General features: G+C 52.0%; 4 protein-coding genes across 5 annotated transcripts in view; 3 read left to right on the top strand and 1 right to left on the bottom strand.

Annotated features, from left to right (window-relative positions):
• WDR62 (WD repeat domain 62) overlaps positions 1 to 738 on the top strand; it is a 44,782-nt gene extending 44,044 nt beyond the window's left edge. The window contains exons 31-32 of the mRNA XM_047078195.1: positions 149 to 306; positions 405 to 738. Coding sequence (XP_046934151.1) covers positions 149 to 306; positions 405 to 662 — 416 coding nt within the window. The 3' untranslated portion in view covers positions 663 to 738. The remainder of the gene's footprint in view (positions 1 to 148; positions 307 to 404) is intronic.
• A 4,521-nt stretch (positions 739 to 5,259) lies between these two features.
• OVOL3 (ovo like zinc finger 3) lies at positions 5,260 to 7,176 on the top strand. Its single transcript, XM_047078191.1, has 4 exons — positions 5,260 to 5,353; positions 5,430 to 5,494; positions 6,241 to 6,442; positions 6,893 to 7,176. The coding sequence occupies exons 1-4, from the start codon at positions 5,260 to 5,262 to the stop codon at positions 7,120 to 7,122; spliced, it is 591 nt and encodes a 196-aa protein (XP_046934147.1). The 3' UTR covers positions 7,123 to 7,176.
• On the bottom strand, positions 7,144 to 8,603 carry POLR2I (RNA polymerase II subunit I). Of its 2 annotated transcripts, none has more exons than XM_047078194.1 (6): positions 8,371 to 8,603; positions 8,169 to 8,223; positions 7,782 to 7,855; positions 7,619 to 7,693; positions 7,465 to 7,516; positions 7,144 to 7,251 (listed from the first exon to the last, which is right to left on the bottom strand). In XM_047078194.1, the coding sequence occupies exons 2-6, from the start codon at positions 8,214 to 8,216 to the stop codon at positions 7,189 to 7,191; spliced, it is 312 nt and encodes a 103-aa protein (XP_046934150.1). In that variant the 5' UTR covers positions 8,217 to 8,223; positions 8,371 to 8,603; the 3' UTR covers positions 7,144 to 7,188. The 2 variants fall into 2 exon arrangements, with proteins under 2 accessions (XP_046934150.1, XP_046934148.1); XM_047078192.1 differs by having other exon boundaries at positions 8,302 to 8,379.
• A 330-nt stretch (positions 8,604 to 8,933) lies between these two features.
• On the top strand, positions 8,934 to 17,972 carry TBCB (tubulin folding cofactor B). The gene is made up of 6 exons (XM_047078190.1): positions 8,934 to 9,134; positions 9,847 to 9,990; positions 13,346 to 13,442; positions 14,115 to 14,306; positions 17,293 to 17,365; positions 17,538 to 17,972. The coding sequence occupies exons 1-6, from the start codon at positions 9,021 to 9,023 to the stop codon at positions 17,650 to 17,652; spliced, it is 735 nt and encodes a 244-aa protein (XP_046934146.1). The 5' UTR covers positions 8,934 to 9,020; the 3' UTR covers positions 17,653 to 17,972.
• Positions 17,973 to 18,651: the final 679 nt, after the last annotated feature.

The following is an 18,651-nucleotide window of genomic DNA, read 5'->3' as shown; positions in this document are numbered from 1 at the left end:
AGGGGAGGGAAGGGAGCCTGAGGGACTGAGGGAAGTGTTCCAGGCAGAGGGATAAGAATTGGGATCAGCCCAGCCACCCCGGCCTCTCTTAGACCAGCTAGAAAGAGGAGGTGCCTTTCTCACTCTGTCCCCTCTACCCTACCCCCAGATGCACTCAGTCTGGCCCAGGGCAACCTTGGACACTGGGAGGAGCCTAGGGTGCCAGCCAGGGTCCCGCCCTCAGCTCGCCTAGACCTGAGCACTGTGAGTACCATCGTGCACAGACTGCAGACTGCCTTCCAGGAAGCCCTGGACCTTTACAACGTGGTGAGCCAAGCCCCAGGGTCAGGGGAGAGGGCTGGGGGGTGAGGGGGCCGGACTGCCTGGACTGAGGAACCCCTGACAAGGTTGGTACCCCCTTGCAGATGGTCTCCCGTGACGAGGTGAGCAGTGAGCAGCAGCAGGCACGGACTGAACTGGCCTCCACCTTTGTTTGGATCCATAGCCAGTTAGAAGCCAGTGACTGGCTGGTTGGAACTGATGTGGCCCAGGCCCAGCCCAGCCCAAGGTCCTCCTCCCCACCTACATTGTGCCCCCTGGCCAGCCCAGATTTGCATGCCCTGCTGGAACACTACTCGGAGCTGCTGGTGCAGGCTGTGCGGAGGAAGGCACGGGGGGATTGAGGGCCAGGAGCCTGCTCTCCACTACAGCCCTGCTGCTTCTGAAGAAATAGACATTTTAAGCAAATAAACTGACAGTTTAGAGGAATGGTTCCTGGTGCCTGTCTGGTTGCATCCACAAAGCCCCCTTGAGGTGGATGCGGGGAAGGAGGGTAGGGAGGAGACCAGCCCAGGGAACATGAGCGGATAAACTTTGGAAGGGATGAAATTTGTATGCAGCAGGTGTTGGCCTAGCATTGTAGCCTCACCTGCCCTTCCTCTTCCTGTCTCGCCTGGGGGACATCAGCCCCAGTGCCCTCCCTGCCTTGTTTCAGGACTCCATCAATGGGACCAACATTCCCAAGAAATTTGGGAACCGCAATAATGATCCCAGCACCTGGATCCATATTGCCTACGTAGCCCTCTGAGCTGCTGTGGGGTCCGTTGTCCTTGCCCAGTGAGGCCCAGCTATTCCCTAAGGAGCCGCCAGCGCTTCCTCTCTGCCCCCTACTGGTACCCAAGAACCCACTGGAGCCACTGCCATCACCGTGTGCCAGACCACGGTTCCCGGTACACACACTGCCACGCCACTGGATCATGGTCCCTAGGCCAAGCCCAGCTGGATCCTGTGAGGTCCAGGCTTTTGTCCCCAACTACAGCAGGGGAAATGGACCAGCAGGCTCACTCACTGGACACTGGGGCAGCATGGCCAGTCCATCTAGCAGCTGGAACAAGTAGCTTCCCCAGCAGGAGGACGACAACTAGACTCGTCCCATGAGCTCCCAGCTCTGGTACCAGCTTCCCTAGGCAGCAGGCATCTGGCCGTGTGGCGCGTCTGCCAAGAAGGCCACTCTTGTGACCACAAAAGTCCCTGCTGTCCCAACTCTCTCTAAAAAGGAAGCCAGCAAGGGCAGGGTCCTCGCCGAAAGCACAGCCCCGCCATGTGGCTTGCTGTGGCCTGAACCACCACTTGCCTGAGTTCCTCTCTGCTCTGGTGGTCATGGCCCACTAGAAACAAGCTTAGACCCACTCTTGTCCAGGGTACCACAGAGCTCAGACTCAAACCTAGGCTTGCCTGGTGGCAGAGCCAGACACTTCAGCATAAAGACATGGCCCTGCGCTGTCTCCATAAACAATTACACGCATCAGAATCAACTGTGCAGTTCAAAAAAATCCTGCTGGGTACCTGTGTCGGTTCTGTGTGTGAGGGGTAGGGTGAGGAGCAAGACAAGATAAGCAAAGCATCTGCCCTCACGGCATTAGCCTTCTAGAGAGCAAAACCAGAATTAAGATGTCACTGTGCTGGCTTGGCTGATGGGTCAGGGAAGGCCTTTCTGAGGTGACATTTGAGCTGAGGCTTGAGAGAAGGCACGGGTCATGTGGGCATCTTGGGAAAGTATCCAGGCAGACAACAGTGGATGCAAATGCCCCATCGGGGGGATGAAATACATGTGTAAGGAATGCAGTGAGCCAGGAGAGGAGATGGGAGGAAGAACAAGGCTCCAGGGGGCAGGGCCTTGTTTCACAACATTTAAATCCAAGAAATACAACACAATTTTCCCCCCAAATAAGATGCCTGGGCTTGGTATTTGAAATGTCAGATGTTATTTCTCAAAGCTCCCTCTCCCTGCCCCAGGGAGCCCAGGAGGTCCAGGACTCAGGTGGGCTGGACCTCTGACGGGAGGTTCCCTGACCTGCCCAGTCCCACAGGTTACAGACCACTGGGGCCCACCGTCCTTGCCTCTGCCTAGCTTGGCCACGGTCACCTAAGATCCCTGATGCGAAGTTTGGCATCCAGGCCCCTGGACACCCAGAGGACCGTCTTGAGTCATGCCCCTCATGGAATGTACCCCTCCCACCCTGTATCATAATTAAGCCTTCAACTCCCTAGTAGCAAATCACTGGCTTATGGGGTTCCAAGCTGTAGGGACATTTGCTACTCTTGACTATGTTCCTGCTCCATTAACCCCTGAGTCTTGAGTTCTGCCCTCCAGCTTAGTGGGCTCTCTCATAGCTGCAACATGGCTGCTGTGCCAGCCCTCAGCAGTACACCTACCCAGCTAGGAACAAAGGCATGAAGGAAGGCAGCCACCAGCATAGTGAGAACAGTGCTAAGCCTCCCTAGACACCTCCCCTTTCAGAGCGATTGCAGGCAAGAGGAATGGAGATTGCTTTCATTTTCTTGGAACAGCCGTCTCTCCTGTCCTGGGCATGTGGCTGCTCAAACAAAATTGGGTTCTCTCAGCACAATAGGAGGGTGGGCTGGTAGGGAGGACCCAGGGTGCCTGCCACTCTCCACTTCCCAATGCCAAGCTCTTCAGCCCTAGAAGGACCAGACTTTCTCTCCTCAACAAAACAGCTGGTTAAGAAACCACTGCTGATGAATGTGTGTGAATGTGGTTTGTGGACTGACAGGGTCCCAGGAGGAAGAGGACAGCATGCTCACATGGGATATTTCAGAGAGTTTAGTAAAGGGATCATTTGCAAAGAAGTGGGCAGGGAACAGGGAAATCATAGGGCTGGTACAGTACCCTGAGCTGGCACCAGAGGTGAGCTGTTCCTCCCACCCTGGCCTTGAGGTGCAAGGGAGCCAAGTGGAAACCAGAAGAGCCGATACTGGAGAGAGGGCTGTCCTAGGGAAGCTGTGTCCCTGGCAACTCCATAGGGGGAGAGTTGGAGGAATCCTTTCCCCCATCATCTGTGGGGCTCCCCACTGTCAAAATCCTGGGAGCCAGGGGGCACAGGAACCCAGATGATGCGGTCCACCCAGGTCAGTCTCCCAGGACACAGAGCAGGGAGGAAGGGGACAGAAAGGGCCTTAGGGAAAATAAAGACACCCAGCCCCAGATTTCTTCCCTAATGTGTTTTCAATGACACAGGAACCAGTTGCCCTGAAACATGCTGTTGGGCACGGAGACCTGGGCACCTGAAAGAGACAAAATGGCTCCACCTAACCATTTGCCAGCTCATCCTTCAGTGCAACTTGCACCCTGTACTCCACGCTGGACAGATCCCAGATACTGGGCTGCCAGACCTGTGCCGGACACACCAGTCATGGCTGCACGAAATCCAACAATTGTGAGATGGAGACACTGAAAATTCCATTTTACAGATGGGCTGACTGAAACTCCGATGCTTGCCTAACCACCTCTCAAGACTTCCTAACGACCACCCTGTTTATATGCTGCATGCTAAGCATTCTCCCCACATGATCTACATAGGCCTCTGACACAAACCAACCAAGGGAGACACATTAGTTCTATCTTCCAGATGAAGAAACCGAGGCTCAGCAAGAAGTGACTTGTCTGGGTCCTGCTGAGGTAAAGTGGAAAAACTCTGCCTCCCTTGCTGCCCCAAATGAATGAGCAGGACTGACTCTCAGGGAATGTGAAGAAATGAAATAATGCTCCTCTCACCACCAAGCCTTTATGTAGACTGTTCCCTCTGCCTGGAACACCCTCCCTTTTACCTGAAACCTTATCTTCCTTCAGGGCTCACACCCAGACAGTCATCTCTGAACCTTTAAGCTGGACCGGGAGCCTCTTCTGGGCTCCCATGAGCTCCCTGAGTTTTCTCTATTACCGTTTGGATCACTTTGCCTGTGCATTCCCCATCATAGCCTTGGTCATTCTGGGTTGTCACTGGTGGGTCTGTCTCCTCCATGGACTAAGTTATGTGCTCATTTTTAACGTTGAGCTAGACCTGGCCTATAGCTGGAGTTCAGGAAATTGCTGAGTGGATAAATGAGAGAAAGTAACTGCACAGAGAATATTCAAAATCCTTAACCAGTGGTTAAGGGGTCAGACAATGATCAGTCTAGAACACAGACAGGACAGAGTGTTAGGGTGGGGTTCTGGGAGCCCCTGGCTGTGTCACGTGACCCCTTTTGGTTCCTGGACTGTGGGAGAGGGGGGGGGAGTGGTGTCGCAGGCAATCACTAGGAGCTGGACTATTAACACACCAATATTTTTACATCTGAACAGTGTTTCTGGCTGAACGTCAGTTCTTGGCATCTAATAATCAGAGGTGGAGCTTCCTGCTGGAAGATACACAGCCCGTGTCCTCACTTTGTCCTTACCTACTGGACCCTGCTGTTCCTCCACCCTCTGGGGCAAGCAATCACAGCCACCACCCCCCTCTCCTGCTTCTCAGACAGCTGCTGTGATTTGAATAACCAAGCAGGTTGTTGGATGTCCGGTGGTGACTGATTTGCCTGGCAAACAGACCCCTCAGGTCCTTGGCCCAGCTGCTACTTTGAGAAGACAGCCTTCCTGGAGTCTCTTTTTCTTTTCCCCACATGCAGCAGCTAGCTAGGCTCTAATCTTGCCCTTGCTTGACCTTCTGGAGGGTCCCAGCACTTGGCTGCCCTGGTGGCTGGAGAGTGCCCTCAGGAACTTGGTGTAGGAGAAGGGGGAGGAATGGTAGGTCCCATCTGAGGCAGAGGTAACTGGAGCCAGCTAAGTCCCTGGGCTTGTCACAAAATTTGCATGGAGAGAATGCAGGTCCTCTGTGGCTCCCCCTTCCCTTCCCTCTTCCCTCCTAGTCATCCTGGGGCTGAGGTGTGACCGCAGGTGGAGGAGGCAGTCGTGCGTGGAGTGCCATCTCACCATTCCCGGAGGTGATGCCCCGTGCCTTCCTGGTCAGGAGTCGGCGTCCACAGCCATCCAACTGGGGCCACTTGCCTGACCAGCTCCGGGGAGATGCCTATGTCCCAGGTGGGCCCCTCACTGGGCCTGGAGGTGAGGGGCAGGTAAGACACAAAGCATCACCATGTCTGGCTTCTCTCCTCAGACTGCAGCAACCAGCAGGGCTCATCAGCACAGCAGTCTTCTGGCCTTGGGGACTCTTGGGCAGTGGTGAGTCTGCAGCTGGACCACAAGACCCTGCTTCGTTTCATCCCTGCCCACTCTCAGCCTGACTGCCTCTCACTCCCTTGAGCCCATTTGCTCATGCCCCCTCCACCCCCCCAGCCTCAGGACCTTTCCACCTGTTGTTCTCACTGCTGGAAATGCCTTTGCTTTCTTGGTAGAGATGTTAGGCTTCATCCCAGGCACCCTTTCCCTAAGCTGGGCAGCCACATTTCCTATCCCCAGAGATCTCTCTGTCCAGTGGGAGCAGAACAAGATTCAAGCCAAGTGGATGGTGATTTCCTTTATGTCAGGATCAGACAAGGTGACAGGAGCAAGGATGGGGGAAGACTAGGGACTCTCAGAAGGGATATTCAGCTGTGCATGCCCTGGAAGTAGGAAAACACTAGCCAGAAGATAAAGGTGACAGATTATTTCAGTATTTATTGAAAGCCAGGAACTGTTTTAGGCAATTGCTATTTAGCACGAATAAGACAAAAATTCCTTCCTGGAGTTTATATAATCTGTTGGGGGCTTGACAAGAAAACTAGAAAAATGTCATGTTGGGAGATGTATAAATGGAGAAATAAAGCAAGGTAAAGGCAATGGGGGTCAGGGAAGGCCTCGGAGACAGGGTGGCATTTGCACACACGAATAGCAGGCAGTCTCTGGCCTTCCCAGACCTCCTTGGTTCCTGGTTCTAGTTTTTCCATTTGCTCCAGCCAGGGGGTCTAACTCCCATGTCCCTCCCACAGCCTATGCAGGGCAGTCTGGCCTCCACTCCCACGGGCCCTGGGACACTTGGCTGCCCACTCTGCCCCAAGGCCTTCCCTTTGCAGCGCATGCTGACACGGCACCTCAAGTGCCACAGCCCTGCACGCCGCCACGTGTGCTGCTGCTGTGGCAAGGGCTTTCACGATGCCTTCGACCTCAAGCGCCACATGAGGACTCACACTGGTGAGGAGTGGCAGGGACAGAGAAGGGCAGCTGGGTCCCGGGAGGGTCTGGGATGAAATGGAGAGAGGTGCCCAGGATATGGAGTTTCCAGTGTTTGTGTATATGGGGTGGAGACTCAGCCATCAGACTGATCCCAGTCGGGTGGGTGTACGGTGACGCGAGGGTAGAGGCGTGAACGAGGACAGTAGTGGATACATGGATCTAGATTGAAGGTGCAAGGTAAAGCCTCCTCCTTCGCCCCTGGGGAAGGAATATCCTGATGAGGAGGGTGGGAACACAGGTATCTGGTCCTGTTTGTAGCAGGTGGAGGTAGAAGATGGTGGGACAGACCGAGGAGTCCGGATAACTTGGAGTAGGAATGGGGGAATGCTCATGGAGGTTAAGGTGGGGAGACTTTAGCCTGGAGGCCATTGTCCTGTCTGTCCTCTCCCCCTCTGCCCACCTGTGCAGGGATCCGGCCATTCCGCTGTGGAGCTTGCGGGAAAGCATTTACTCAGCGCTGCTCACTTGAAGCTCATCTTGCTAAGGTGCACGGGCAGCCAGCCAGCTACGCTTATCGTGAGCGCCGGGAGAAGCTGCATGTGTGTGAGGACTGTGGCTTCACATGCTCGCGGCCTGACACCTATGTGCAGCACCGTGCCCTGCACTGTGTTGAGACTGTGCACCCACACAACACATGAGAGGCAAATAAATGCAGGAAATGCACGCACAGAACACAGTATTTATTACACGTGGGAAAGGATGATTCACTCCGTCCAGCGGTGGCCACAGTGTGGGGCCGTGCACACATAGTACAAGCGCATGGCGTCCTGGCAGAAAGGTTGCCCGGTTAGGAAGGGTACAACATGGAACCTCCATCCAGCAGAGCCTCACCCCAAGATAACAGGCAAAGGGGCTTTCCCCATTGGTAATGGTCCAGCTCAGTACGCCAGGAAGGGCAGGGTTCCCCCAAATGTTGGTATCCCCACCCCCGGTAAGGACCAAGCCTGGGATACCCAGAAAGCCTTCCTCCTGCCACTCACCTCGGCACGGGCACTATGTGACTGGAAGAACACCGCCTCCTTGTGGCCACACCTGAGAGGGCAGTCAGCCACTCAGCCTACCATCCCCTTCCCTCCTCCCTTCACCCGGTGAGGACGAGCCACTCTCCATCCCCAATATGAACGGCGCGCTCACTTTTGGCACGGGTGGTCCTCGGTCCGCGGCAACGTGGGGTCCTGGGACACGTCAGCGATGATCTGGGTCAGTTCGCTGAGGGAACAGAGGGCGAATAATCATGCCCAGACCAGGTCTCTCAAGCCAACAACCCCTTCCCCAGGCTCTGAGTCCTGCCACTCACTCCACTTCGTGCGTGATTTTGTTGACGTAGATGCAGCTGTTGTCGGCTTCCTGCTGGTAATCACAATTCCGGCACTACGAAAGGGCAAGGGTTGCGGGAAAGGGCTTACGGGGAGGTCTCGGAAGGGATTGGAAGGGAAGGCTGGGTTTTCCCCAGAGGGAATGACTACAGCATGGAGTTTCGAAGCTGGTATAATGGGGTATACCGAGAATCACCTCGGGGATGGACAAGACAGTGGGGGTTCACTCGTGGGACAGTCAGGAGGCAAGACCAAAACACGTAAGGGGCGTAAAAAGAAGTAAGGGTCATGTGGAGTAAGATGGGGCCACACTGGGAACAGGTGGATCCCTCTGGAAAGACCCCGGCGCTCCGTGGGCTCGTGCTCACCGCGTAGAGCAGAATGCGGTTCTCCTTGTCCTCCTTGGGGTAAAGCATGTTGTTACTGTGGGGAGGAAGGAGACAGTGGTCAGTCCTGGGGCCACTACTTGCCCCCCTTACACACTCGCAGCCCCGGCCTCACCATTCCTGGCAGAATCGAATACCCACGAAACCCGGCTCATAGGTCCCGTCCGGTTCCATAGCTACGCACCGCCCGCCAAGCCTTCCGCGCTTGCTCCACCGCGCGACCGGTCGCGGGAAGGATCAAGCCTAGTTGCTTCGCCAAGAGAGGGGCGGAGCTGCGCACATGCTCTGGCTTCCAGCTGCTTTGTGCTTGTGTCTGTGCTCCGAGGTTCGATTAATAACTTGCTTCAGTTTTTTGATATTCTACAGTAACTGCTTCCAATTTCTGGGCCTTACTTCCCCAGTTTGTAAAACAGTATGGTACGAGAGCCAGGAATACGATGCTTCACGTAATTTGCAAAGCGCCGACCATAAATGAAGCCACGGCTCTTTGCAGGCTGAAAGCCAGTGCACATGCGCGGATGGGGTACCTCCTGCCAGTCCTTCCCCTGGGCTTCACCCTTCTCCCGCCTGGGCCGTTTCCCGGGCTGCTATTGGAAGAACTGCGCACATGGAAGACCTCTCAGGATTGGCTGGGGCTACCCAAGAACACGGGAGGTCCCTCTTCCTGGCGTGGAAAAGAGACGGCGGCGATTGGCGGACCCTGCTTGGGGGAGAGCATGGATTGGCTAGGTCGTGAGCAGGGGGAGGGGCTGATATCCCAGAAGCGGCGGCGGCGGCTGCAGAGCCGGTGTGAGGCGACTAACCCGGCTGCGGACCCCGGCAGGAAGCGGCGAGATGGAGGTGACGGGCTTGTCGGCGCCCACAGTGACCGTTTTCATCAGCAGCTCTCTCAACAGCTTCCGCTCTGAGAAGCGGTACAGTCGCAGCCTCACCATAGCTGAGTTCAAGGTGTGGCCGTGGGGGCGGGGCCCGGGGGCGGGGCAAGGAAGAAATGGAGGGGCTTTCCGAACGCGGGGAGGGGCCAGAGATAAACAGAGGTTGGACAGATTGGGGACGGGACCCGGCTGGGTGGGCCCAGAGGGAGTCTGAGTATTCAGAAATTGGGGACGATGCCAGGAAAATCAGAGGTTGCATAGGGCATGACCAAAGATAACCAGGTGTGTCCAAAATTGTGTCTTAGAGGAGCAAGGATGGGGTAATGGTTATTGTTACAAGGGGTGGAGCCTCGGGGCTCCTGACTGGTTCAGTTGGTAGAGCCCGCGACTCTTGGTCTCGGGTTCGTGAGTTCGAGCCCCGTGTTAGGCTTAGCGTTTACTTAAAAAAAAAAATTTAGGGGCGCCTGGGCGGCTCAGTCGGTTGGGCGGCCGACTTCGGCTCAGGTCATGATCTCACGGTCCGTGAGTTCAAGCCCCGCGTCGGGCTCTGTGCCGACAGCTCAGAGCCTGGAGCCTGCTTCCGATCCTGTGTCTCCCTCTCTCTCTGCCCCTCGCCCACTCTCACTTTGTCTCACTCTGTCTCTCAAAACTAAATAAATGTAAAAAAAAAAAAATTAAAAAAAAATTTAATTTTCAAGTACGTACCTTAAAAAGGGGGAGGGGGTGGAGCCCCAGGGCAGAGGGTGGGGTCGCTGACAGCCTTTCACCGACTGCTCCCTGCGCAGTGTAAACTAGAGCTGGTGGTGGGCAGTCCTGCTTCTTGCATGGAACTGGAGCTGTATGGAGCTGACGACAAGTTCTACAGCAAGCTGGATCAGGAGGATGCACTGCTGGGCTCATACCCCGTAGACGACGGCTGCCGCATCCACGTGAGGCCTCCCCGCCATTTATTTATTTGTTGAACAAATACTTGCTGTACGTTGCCCTGTGTGATAACCAAGATAGGCCCTACTTTCATGGAGCCCCCAGTCCTGCATGGAGAGAGACAGAGCCATCATGGGACAGTGACAGCCAGAGCGGTGTGGGCAAAGCCCAGGGGACTGGGGATGCCCAGCGAGGTGCCTGACTCCTGGAAGTATGAGAAGGGGCTTCTTGAAGGAAGGGACGCCTGAGCTGAGACCTGAAGGATGAGGAAAGGTGACCTAGGGTAAGGGGTGGAAGGGGTATGCCAGGTGGGGGGAACAGTGTACAGAGGTATAGAGTGTGAGGTGGGTCAGGGTGAGTGATGAGACTGGACATGTTGGGAGAAGTTGAGGACCTCTGCATTCATCAACTCACATCATCCTCTCTCCTCCCCTTATTCCTCAGACATCTCAGCATCCCAGGTGGGTTCCACCTCTGGGCCTTTGCAAGTGGTTATTTTTTATATGGCTTCACATGGCTCACTCCTCCCTTCCAGTCTTTACTTAAATGTCACCCTCCAAGTGTGAGGCCTTCATTGACCTCAGTATAAAATTTAAATCTCTTCTCTTTTCCATTTTATTTGATTTTTGTCTTTAGCTCCTAGCACCCTGTGACATATTGTGCATTTCCTCCAGTACCTGGAATAATGCCTAGTACTGAGAAGATGCCCAGTGAATCATTGTTGAGTACTGAGCTGAGTCCATAAAATAAGACTTGGAAGATGGTGTAATTAACCCCATTTTGCAGAAGACAAAACAGCTTCAGGATGGAATTTACTTTCCTAAGGATGAACTGTAGTTAGAATTTTCACCTCCGTCTGCATGACTCTGCAAGTCAGTGTGCTCAGAGAACTGGTCCATAACTCTGTGTTATGCCAGGGGTATAGCTGTGAGCCAAGTCTGAAGAGGCCTCTGTTTTAGTTCTGTACAGTGTGTGAGGTAGATGTTAGCTAAATATTCATAGGAACAAATATGAAATGTCAGAGACATGAAGGCCATATAGGAAGAGATCACAGAGCTGGGAGAGCCGGTACTGGGAGGACTTCCTGGAGAGGGTGATGCCTGAGCAGAGTCCTGAAGAATAGGAAGAATTAACTGAAAAAGGGAAAAGAGCACTCCAGCAAAAGAGCATACCATGTGCAAACACTGAGGTGGAAGGAAGCACAGTTAGGTACAGGCACTGAGGAGTGGCCTCTCCTTTGGCAGGAGGAAGTGAGAGCCAGGGGAGGGCTTTGAGCCAGGAGGGTCCTGGTCTGACCCAGGTGCTCACAGGCTCCCTTTGACTGTGTGTGGGAAGACAGGAAGAGTAGGGAGACCAGGGAGGAGGCTGCTTCCATAGTCCAGGTGGTGTGGTAGGTACCGGATCATAGTGGGAACTGGTCAGGGTAGTGCTGGGCCCACAGGACTGAGACTTTGGGCTGACGCAGGCAGCCTCAGCCTCCAGATGCTAGTGGGTCAGGCATAGCATGGCATAGGGCCATCCTCAAACAGGAGGTTTTCACACATGGGTTCAGGTGTAGACAGGCCTTTAACTTCTGAGGTCATTTAAGAAAGGTTTCCCGGGGGCGCCTGGGTGGCTCAGCTGGTTGAGCGTCCGACTTCGGCTCAGGTCATGATCTCGCAGTTTGTGAGTTCGGGCCCCGCGTTGGGCTCTGTGCTGACAGCTCGGAGCCTGCAGCCTGCTTAGAATTCTGTGTCTCCCTCTCTCTCTGTGCCCCTCCCCTGCTCATACTCTGCCTCTCTCTGTCTCTCAAAAATAAGTAAATGTTTAAAAAAAAATTTTTTTAAAAAGAAAGGTTTCCCAGAAGTGGAGCCTCTAGAGAATTTGTTTTACACTGTTTTCCTCTTTATGAATATTACCTGTATTTGAAATGCCTGGCTGGCTCGGTTGGTAGAGCATATGATTCTTGATTTCAGGGTTGTAAGTTCAAGCCCCACATTGGGCATAAAGTTTACTTAGAAAAAAATTATATGTTTAACATATATGTGTTGTTTAAAATAATAGTAACCTCAAACTTACAAAATCCTTAATACACAAAGTAGAAATTCATAGTGATCCTGACCAGAGATAAGGGCCATTTCTATTTTGCTATGTTAGGCCAATGGCTCAGGCCAGACTACCTTAGAGTCTTTGCTGACCCCTCTCTTTACCTCATACCCACATCCCATCCAACAGCAAATCCTGTGGACTCCACCTACAAAATCTGTCTAGAGTCTACACTTGTCTCCCCCACAACCCCTGCCCTGGCCCAGCCTCCATCCTCCCTCTCCTGGACACCACAGCAGCCTGTCCCTGGCCCCCCTCAGTCTGCTGCCCACCTGCAGCCAGAGGGAGCCTGTGATGCTCTGAATCAGGTCGGGCCCTCCTGGCCCAGGGCCTCCCCTGGGTAAAATGCCCCATGGCTTTTTCTCATTACTCAAAGCCAGATGCCCCTAGCTTTTACTTATTCTGGGTAAAAGCCAAAGTCTGTAGTGATCTGTTGTGTCTCCACTGTTCCCTGTCTGTCTCCGCTTCAGCCATGATGGCTTCCATGCTATTCCTGAAAAGGGTTAAGGACATTTCTGCACCCAAGACTTGGTGCCATATGTTCCTTCTTAGCCTTTAGGCCTTGGCTCAGACATCCCCTCCTTTCAGAAGCCTTCTCTGACCACCCTCTCATGCTCCTTAAACCTCTTTGTGGTATTTATCTACATAGGACCTTGTCGTCATCTGGTGTAATGCATGCACATGTTTGTTTATGGTTGGTGTCCCAGCAGAACGAGCACTCCTTGAGGGCAAGGGTTTATCTGTTTTTGCACTGTGTCCCTAGCACCCAGCACAGAGCCCAGCTGGGTGCTGTGGAAGAGCTTAGCAAGCAATGAGTGAATGAATATTGGGGGTGGTATAGGAAGAGATGCTTCAGAGTCTGGAGGTTGGGGCCAGCTTAGGAGGGTCCCAGAGGCCCAGAGAGGACAGATGTGCTGCCTAAAAGTCTTGTGAGGAAGACCTGAGCTCTGCCCTTCAGTTCCAGTGACTTAGAGATCATCACTGATGGTGGTGGCACCATGTGGGGATTGTCTGGGGGAAGATCCAGCCTCTAAGGAGGGGTGGGGGTGAAGAATGGGAGATGGCCAGTGTGGACACTTGTTCTCATCCCTTCTGCTAGGCTCAGGAGAGGGGAGAAGGTCTGGGTAAAGGTGAGGGTAAAGGAGTAAAGGAATATGGTTTTTCCGAGACAGACTTAAATCTAGGGAATACTCCAATGTACAGCCCCCTGCCCCCAGCATCCCAAGCCTCCCAGTCCAGACCTTATCCCCAATGACCTCCCTCCCCTCACTATAGGTCATTGACCACAGTGGTGCCCGCCTTGGGGAGTATGAGGATGTGTCCAAGGTGGAGAAATACCAGATCTCACAAGAAGCCTATGACCAGAGGCAAGGTACAGGCACATAACGATGGATGAGGGCATATGGGGGCCAGAGAGAGTGTGTGCGGGTGGGCAGAGGTTGGGGGGCAGACAGGGACACTGGGAGGAGGTCGGTGGTGTGATCAGTGCAGGCACACAGACCTGGGCGAGTAGAGGGCATGGATAAGGTTGGTGTGTGGACAGATGGGGTTTGGGGAACAGCTGTAGGGGCACAAGTGTGGGGTATGAATAGGTGCTGGGAGATGTGAGGGAATGTAGGCAGGCAGACGGCCTGAGAGGGAGGTCTGGGAGGGAGGGTTAATGTGGGGGGAGGTAGTGAGTTATCACATGGGGGCATGAGCAGAACAGATCAGAATGTGTAGACACTGGTAAGAATGGTAAGACAAGGAGAGGCTGGGCGGAGGGAATGTAATACTGAAGGGACATGGGAAGAAGGGGTGATACCATGACTGGAAGTAGGCATCTTCCTTTTAGGTTCTGGATTATGGGGAGGCCCCAGGGGTTCTGGGGAGAAGCCAGGGCTATAGTGGGAGATTTGGGGGGCTTGGGCAGTAGCCCTCCAACACTCAGAGCAGAAGAGTTTCTCTCTGAATGTTGGTTCTGTGTGGGTGGAAGGTTATCTCATCAGGCCAGGGGCTACACCAGGAAAACCATGTCTAACCCTGTCCCCCACCCCACTCTCAGACTCCGTCCGCTCCTTCCTGAAGCGCAGCAAGCTAGGCCGATACAATGAAGAGGAGCGGGCACAGCAAGAGGCCGAGGCCACCCAGCGCCTGAACGAGGAGAAGACCCAGGCCAGTGCCATCTCTGTGGGCAGCCGCTGTGAAGTGCGGGCGCCTGGGCAGCCCCCTCGCCGGGGCACCGTCATGTATGTAGGTACGTGGCCCACTGAGGCCTTCTGCCCTGCCCTGGGATGGACAGTGCTGGGGACCCAGCCCTCGAGGAGATCCCAGTGCAGTGGGGGAGACTGACCTAGCAATGACGGTGACAGCCCAGAGTGTTCATGGCAGGGAAGTGGGAAGCAGAGGCAGAACAATGTGGGTTGTGATGGCGGAGGCAGAGGCCAGAGGGATTAGTTCTGAGGTGAAAGCACAGGGCACAGTGTCAGGGCTGAGATGGGGAAGGCACGGGCCAAAGTGACGAGGGCAGGGATGTGGGAAGCTTGGGGGGGCTGTGTGAGCTGAGAGGCAGTACCAGAACCTTCCTCAAGAGTGATCCAGCAGGCTTCGTAGGGGAAGGATTGTCTGAAGGAAAGGGTGAAAGGGGGAAGAGTGTTCCAGCCAGAGGGCATAGTGAGTGCAAAGGGCATGAGCAAGAATAGGCTGGGCCTGTCTGAGGCAGCATGGCTAGTGGGGAGGAAATGAGATGAGACGTAATAAGTGAGGTCTGGACATGGGCAAGGCCGGACTGTGCAGGGCCTTGAAGACAGTGGAGAGCAGTGTGGGGTTTTTTTTTTAGAACAGCTTTATTGAGATATAATTCATATACCATAAAACTTATCCCCTTAAAGTACACAATTCATTGGTTTTAAGCGTGTTCACAGAATTGTTCACCACCCCCCCTCCTGCCCAGTCCTAGGCAGATCTTGTCTCTATAGATTTGCCTATTTTGGATGTTTCATATAAATGGAATCATATAATATGTGTAATCCATGTAAATGGAATCATGTAAACCATGTAATACATGGTCTTTTGTGACTGGCTTGTTTCACTTAGCATAATGTTCTCAAAATTCATCTGTGTTGTAGCGTGTATCAATGCTTCACTTCTTTTTATAGTCAAATACTACCACATTGATTGGCTGTACCACATCTTACATACTTGTTCTTCAGTGGATGGATGTTTGGGTCCTTTCCACTTTTTGTCTATTATGAAAAATACTGCTGTGGACTTTCTTGTATAAGTTTTTGTGTGGACACATATTTTCATGTTTCTACACAAAGGAGTGGAATTGTTGGTCCCATGGTAACTCTGTTTAACCTTTTGAGGAACTACCACATTGTTTTCCACAGCAGCTACACCATGTGTATTCCCACCAGCAGTGTGTGAGGGCTCCAGTTTCTCAAATCCTCACCAACACTTATTGTTTGTCTTTTTAATTATAGCCATTTTAGTGGCTATGACATGGGACAGCATTATGGGCTTAATTTGCATTTCTTTGATGGCTAATGATATTAACCATATTTATTTTATTTTGAGAACTGTCCAGATCCTTTGCCCATTTTTTAATTGGGTTGTTTGTTTTTAGTTTTTTTTAATAATATTTATTTATTTTTGAGAGAGAGAGGGAGAGAGAGACAGAATGTGAGTGAGGGAGGAACAGAGAGACAGGGAGACACAGAATCCAAAGCAGGTTCCAGCCTCTGAGCTGTCAGTACAGAGCCCGACGCGGGGCTCAAATTCAAGAACCCTGAGTTCATCGAACCTGAGCCAAAATCAGATGCTTAACCTACTGAGCCACCCAGGCGCCCCAAGGATTGTTTAGTTTTTGTTGTTAAGTTGTGTATTAGTTTTCTGGGGCTGCCATAACAAAGTAACCACACACCGGGTGGCTTAAACAACAAAAATTTATGTCTCTCATTTCTGGAGGCTGAAGTCCCAATATCAAGGCGTTGGCAGGTTTGGTTTCTTCCGAGGCCTCTCTGCTTGGCTTGCAGATGGCTGCCTTCTTGCCGTGGCTTCACATGGTCTTCCCTCTGTGTGTGGGCACATCCCTGGTGTCTCTTTGTGTGTCCAAATGTTTCCTCCTCTTACAAAGACACCAGTCAGATCAGATTCACTTAATCTTAACTAACTTAATCACCTTTTTAAAGACCCAGTCTCCAAATACAGTCACATTCTGAGGTACTGAAGGTTAGGGTGCCAACAGTGAATTTTGGCACAGTTCAGCCCATACGTTCTAAGAGTTCTTTACGTATTACAGTTCCCTTATCAAATACATGATTTGCAAATATTTTCTTGCATTCTGGGGGTCTGTTGCCTTTTTACTTTTCTTGATAGTGTCCTTTGAAGCATAACATTTTTTAATTTTTTTGAAGTCCAATTTATTTTTTCTTTTGTCGCTTATGCTTTTGGTATTGTATCTAAGAAACCAGTGCCTAATGTAAGGTCACAAAGGTTTACTCCTGTATTTTCTTCTAGAAGTTTTATAGTGTTATGTTTTACATATAGGTCTTAGGCCCATTTTGAGTTAATTGTTGTATGTAATGTGAGATAGGAGTCCAACTTCCTTTTCTTGCGTGTGGATATCTAGTTGTCCCAGAACTACTTGTTGAAAGCCTATTCTTTCCTCATTGAATAGTCTTGGCACCCTTGTCAAAAATCATTTGTGGGGCGCCAGAGTGGCTCAACCAGTTAAGTGTCTGACTTTCGATTTCGGCTCAGGTCATGATCTCATGATTTGTGAGTTTGATCCCCACATCTGGCTCTGTGCTGACAGTCCAGAGCCTCCTTGGGATTCTCTAACTCCCTCTCTCTCTCTGCCCCTACCCCTCTTGTTCTCTAAGTTAAATAAATAACTTAAAAAAAAAAAAAAACTTAAAAAAATAGTTTGTTCATAAGCAGTGTGGATTTTATGCTGAGTGGGATGGGCAGCCTTTGAGGAATTTAGGGCAAGGTAGCAGTGCTGTTTACTTTAGATTTTTAGAAAGACTCCTCTGACTGGGGGTATTGAGTAAATAGGGAATCCGGGCTAGGAACAGCAAGACCAGTGAAGGGGGCTACTGTATTAGTTTGGGCAGGAGATGGAGATGGTCCGGGGTGGTAGCAAGGAGTGGTTTTTGCCAGGACAGGTTTTATACTCAGTGGGTAGGCATGAATCTGGAGTGATTCAGAGGTTTTGTTGGAATTTCCTCCCTGGGCAGGACTCACAGATTTCAAGCGTGGCTACTGGATTGGTGTCCGCTATGATGAGCCACTAGGGAAAAACGATGGCAGGTAATGAGTGGTCTGGTTCAGCCATCTGTGTGTGTGTCTGTGCCCGTGTCTGTACATGCGTATGTGTGCTTCTGTGTCTAAGTGCATATGGTGAGCCTGTCCATCTTAGCATCTGGGGTGGGAGCCGTGTTGGGGCCCCTCTGACAACTGCCTCCCTCATCATGCCCTGCAGCGTGAATGGGAAACGCTACTTCGAATGCCAGGCCAAGTACGGTGCCTTCGTCAAGCCATCGGTTGTGACAGTGGGGGACTTTCCCGAGGAAGACTACGGGTTGGATGAGATGTGACACCCAAGGAAAGGCATCCCCCTGCTCCAACTAACTCGACTTCTTATTGCCCTTCCCTGTGTGTGCCCATGGCCCTATTTCCTGAGCCCATTTTTATTTTATTCACCTTGTCATTGACTTTTGAGACTCATGCATTAAATTTGCTGGAAACCGGGAAGTGTTGGAGGACTTGATGATAATAGGAGGGATTGGAGGTGCCTGTCTAGGTGAGAGTGAAATAGGAGGTGGGTAAAGTAGAGGTTGGGCAGGATGAAGCTTTATCCCTTAGCTAGTAGCTGGGGGCCCATGAGACTCTTTTTCGTCCTAATAAGTTACTATAATGTTTTGTTGCTATAACAAAGGGGCCCAAAATATAATAGTAGCTTAAACAAGGTAGTTTTGTTGTTTTTTTTTTTTTAAATAGGCTCCACACCCATTGAGGTACTTTAGCTCATGACCCTGAGATTAAGACCTGAGCTGAGATCAAGAGTTGGACACTTAACCAACTGAGCCACCCAGGTACTTCTTATTCAAGGTAGTTTATTTCTCCTGTAAAGTCTCATGTAATCACCAGCACTGGTATGGTGATCCTTCTGTGTCAGAGGCCAGTCTCCATCTATATATCTTGTTGCTGTCCCATCTCCTTCTCATGATTCCCACATCATCTGCTACAGGCACCAGGGAGGGGGGAAGGGGAAGGATACCTCTTGCCTTTAAGGACTGCGTGCGACTCAGGGTGCCTGGGTGGCTCATTCAGTTAAGCACCCAATTTTTCATTTCAGCTCAGGTCATGATTTTGTCATTGGTGGGATCGAGCCCCACATTAGGCTTTGTGCTGGTAGTGTAGAGCCTGTTTGGGATTCTCTCTCCCTTTCTCTCTGCCGCTCTGCCTGCTTGTGCACATGCACTTGCTCACTCTCTAAATACACATTAAAAAAAAAAAGAAAAGGAATATGTGCAACTCAAAACTTGTTTCTATTTCCAGGGCGCTTGGGTGGTTCAATTGGTTAAGCATCTGAC

This window comes from Lynx rufus, unplaced genomic scaffold (assembly GCF_022079265.1).
Source record: "Lynx rufus isolate CCGP_SWC_20201006 ecotype Redwood Valley unplaced genomic scaffold, mLynRuf1.p SCAF_16, whole genome shotgun sequence".
Classification (NCBI taxonomy): domain Eukaryota; kingdom Metazoa; phylum Chordata; class Mammalia; order Carnivora; family Felidae; genus Lynx; species Lynx rufus.
The sequence above is the reverse complement of the archived record's forward strand: the minus strand, read 5'-3'. Positions and strand labels throughout refer to the sequence as shown.

What these genes read in the sequence shown, in the direction of transcription:
- TBCB (XM_047078190.1), top strand. Translation starts at nt 9,021, where the DNA reads ATGGAGGTGACGGGCTTGTCGGCGCCCACAGTGACCGTTTTCATCAGC. An exon ending in TCACCATAGCTGAGTTCAAG is followed by an intron (nt 9,135 to 9,846) that starts GTGTGGCCGTGG and finishes CTCCCTGCGCAG; the next exon opens with TGTAAACTAGAGCTGGTGGT. An exon ending in AGCCTATGACCAGAGGCAAG is followed by an intron (nt 13,443 to 14,114) that starts GTACAGGCACAT and finishes CCCCACTCTCAG; the next exon opens with ACTCCGTCCGCTCCTTCCTG.
- OVOL3 (XM_047078191.1), top strand. Translation starts at nt 5,260, where the DNA reads ATGCCCCGTGCCTTCCTGGTCAGGAGTCGGCGTCCACAGCCATCCAAC. An exon ending in TTGGGGACTCTTGGGCAGTG is followed by an intron (nt 5,495 to 6,240) that starts GTGAGTCTGCAG and finishes TCCCTCCCACAG; the next exon opens with CCTATGCAGGGCAGTCTGGC. An exon ending in CCACATGAGGACTCACACTG is followed by an intron (nt 6,443 to 6,892) that starts GTGAGGAGTGGC and finishes CCACCTGTGCAG; the next exon opens with GGATCCGGCCATTCCGCTGT.
- POLR2I (XM_047078192.1), bottom strand. Translation starts at nt 8,360, where the DNA reads ATGGAACCGGACGGGACCTATGAGCCGGGTTTCGTGGGTATTCGATTC. An exon ending in ATTCGATTCTGCCAGGAATG is followed by an intron (nt 8,224 to 8,301) that starts GTGAGGCCGGGG and finishes TCCTCCCCACAG; the next exon opens with TAACAACATGCTTTACCCCA. An exon ending in ACCGCATTCTGCTCTACGCG is followed by an intron (nt 7,856 to 8,168) that starts GTGAGCACGAGC and finishes GCCCTTTCGTAG; the next exon opens with TGCCGGAATTGTGATTACCA.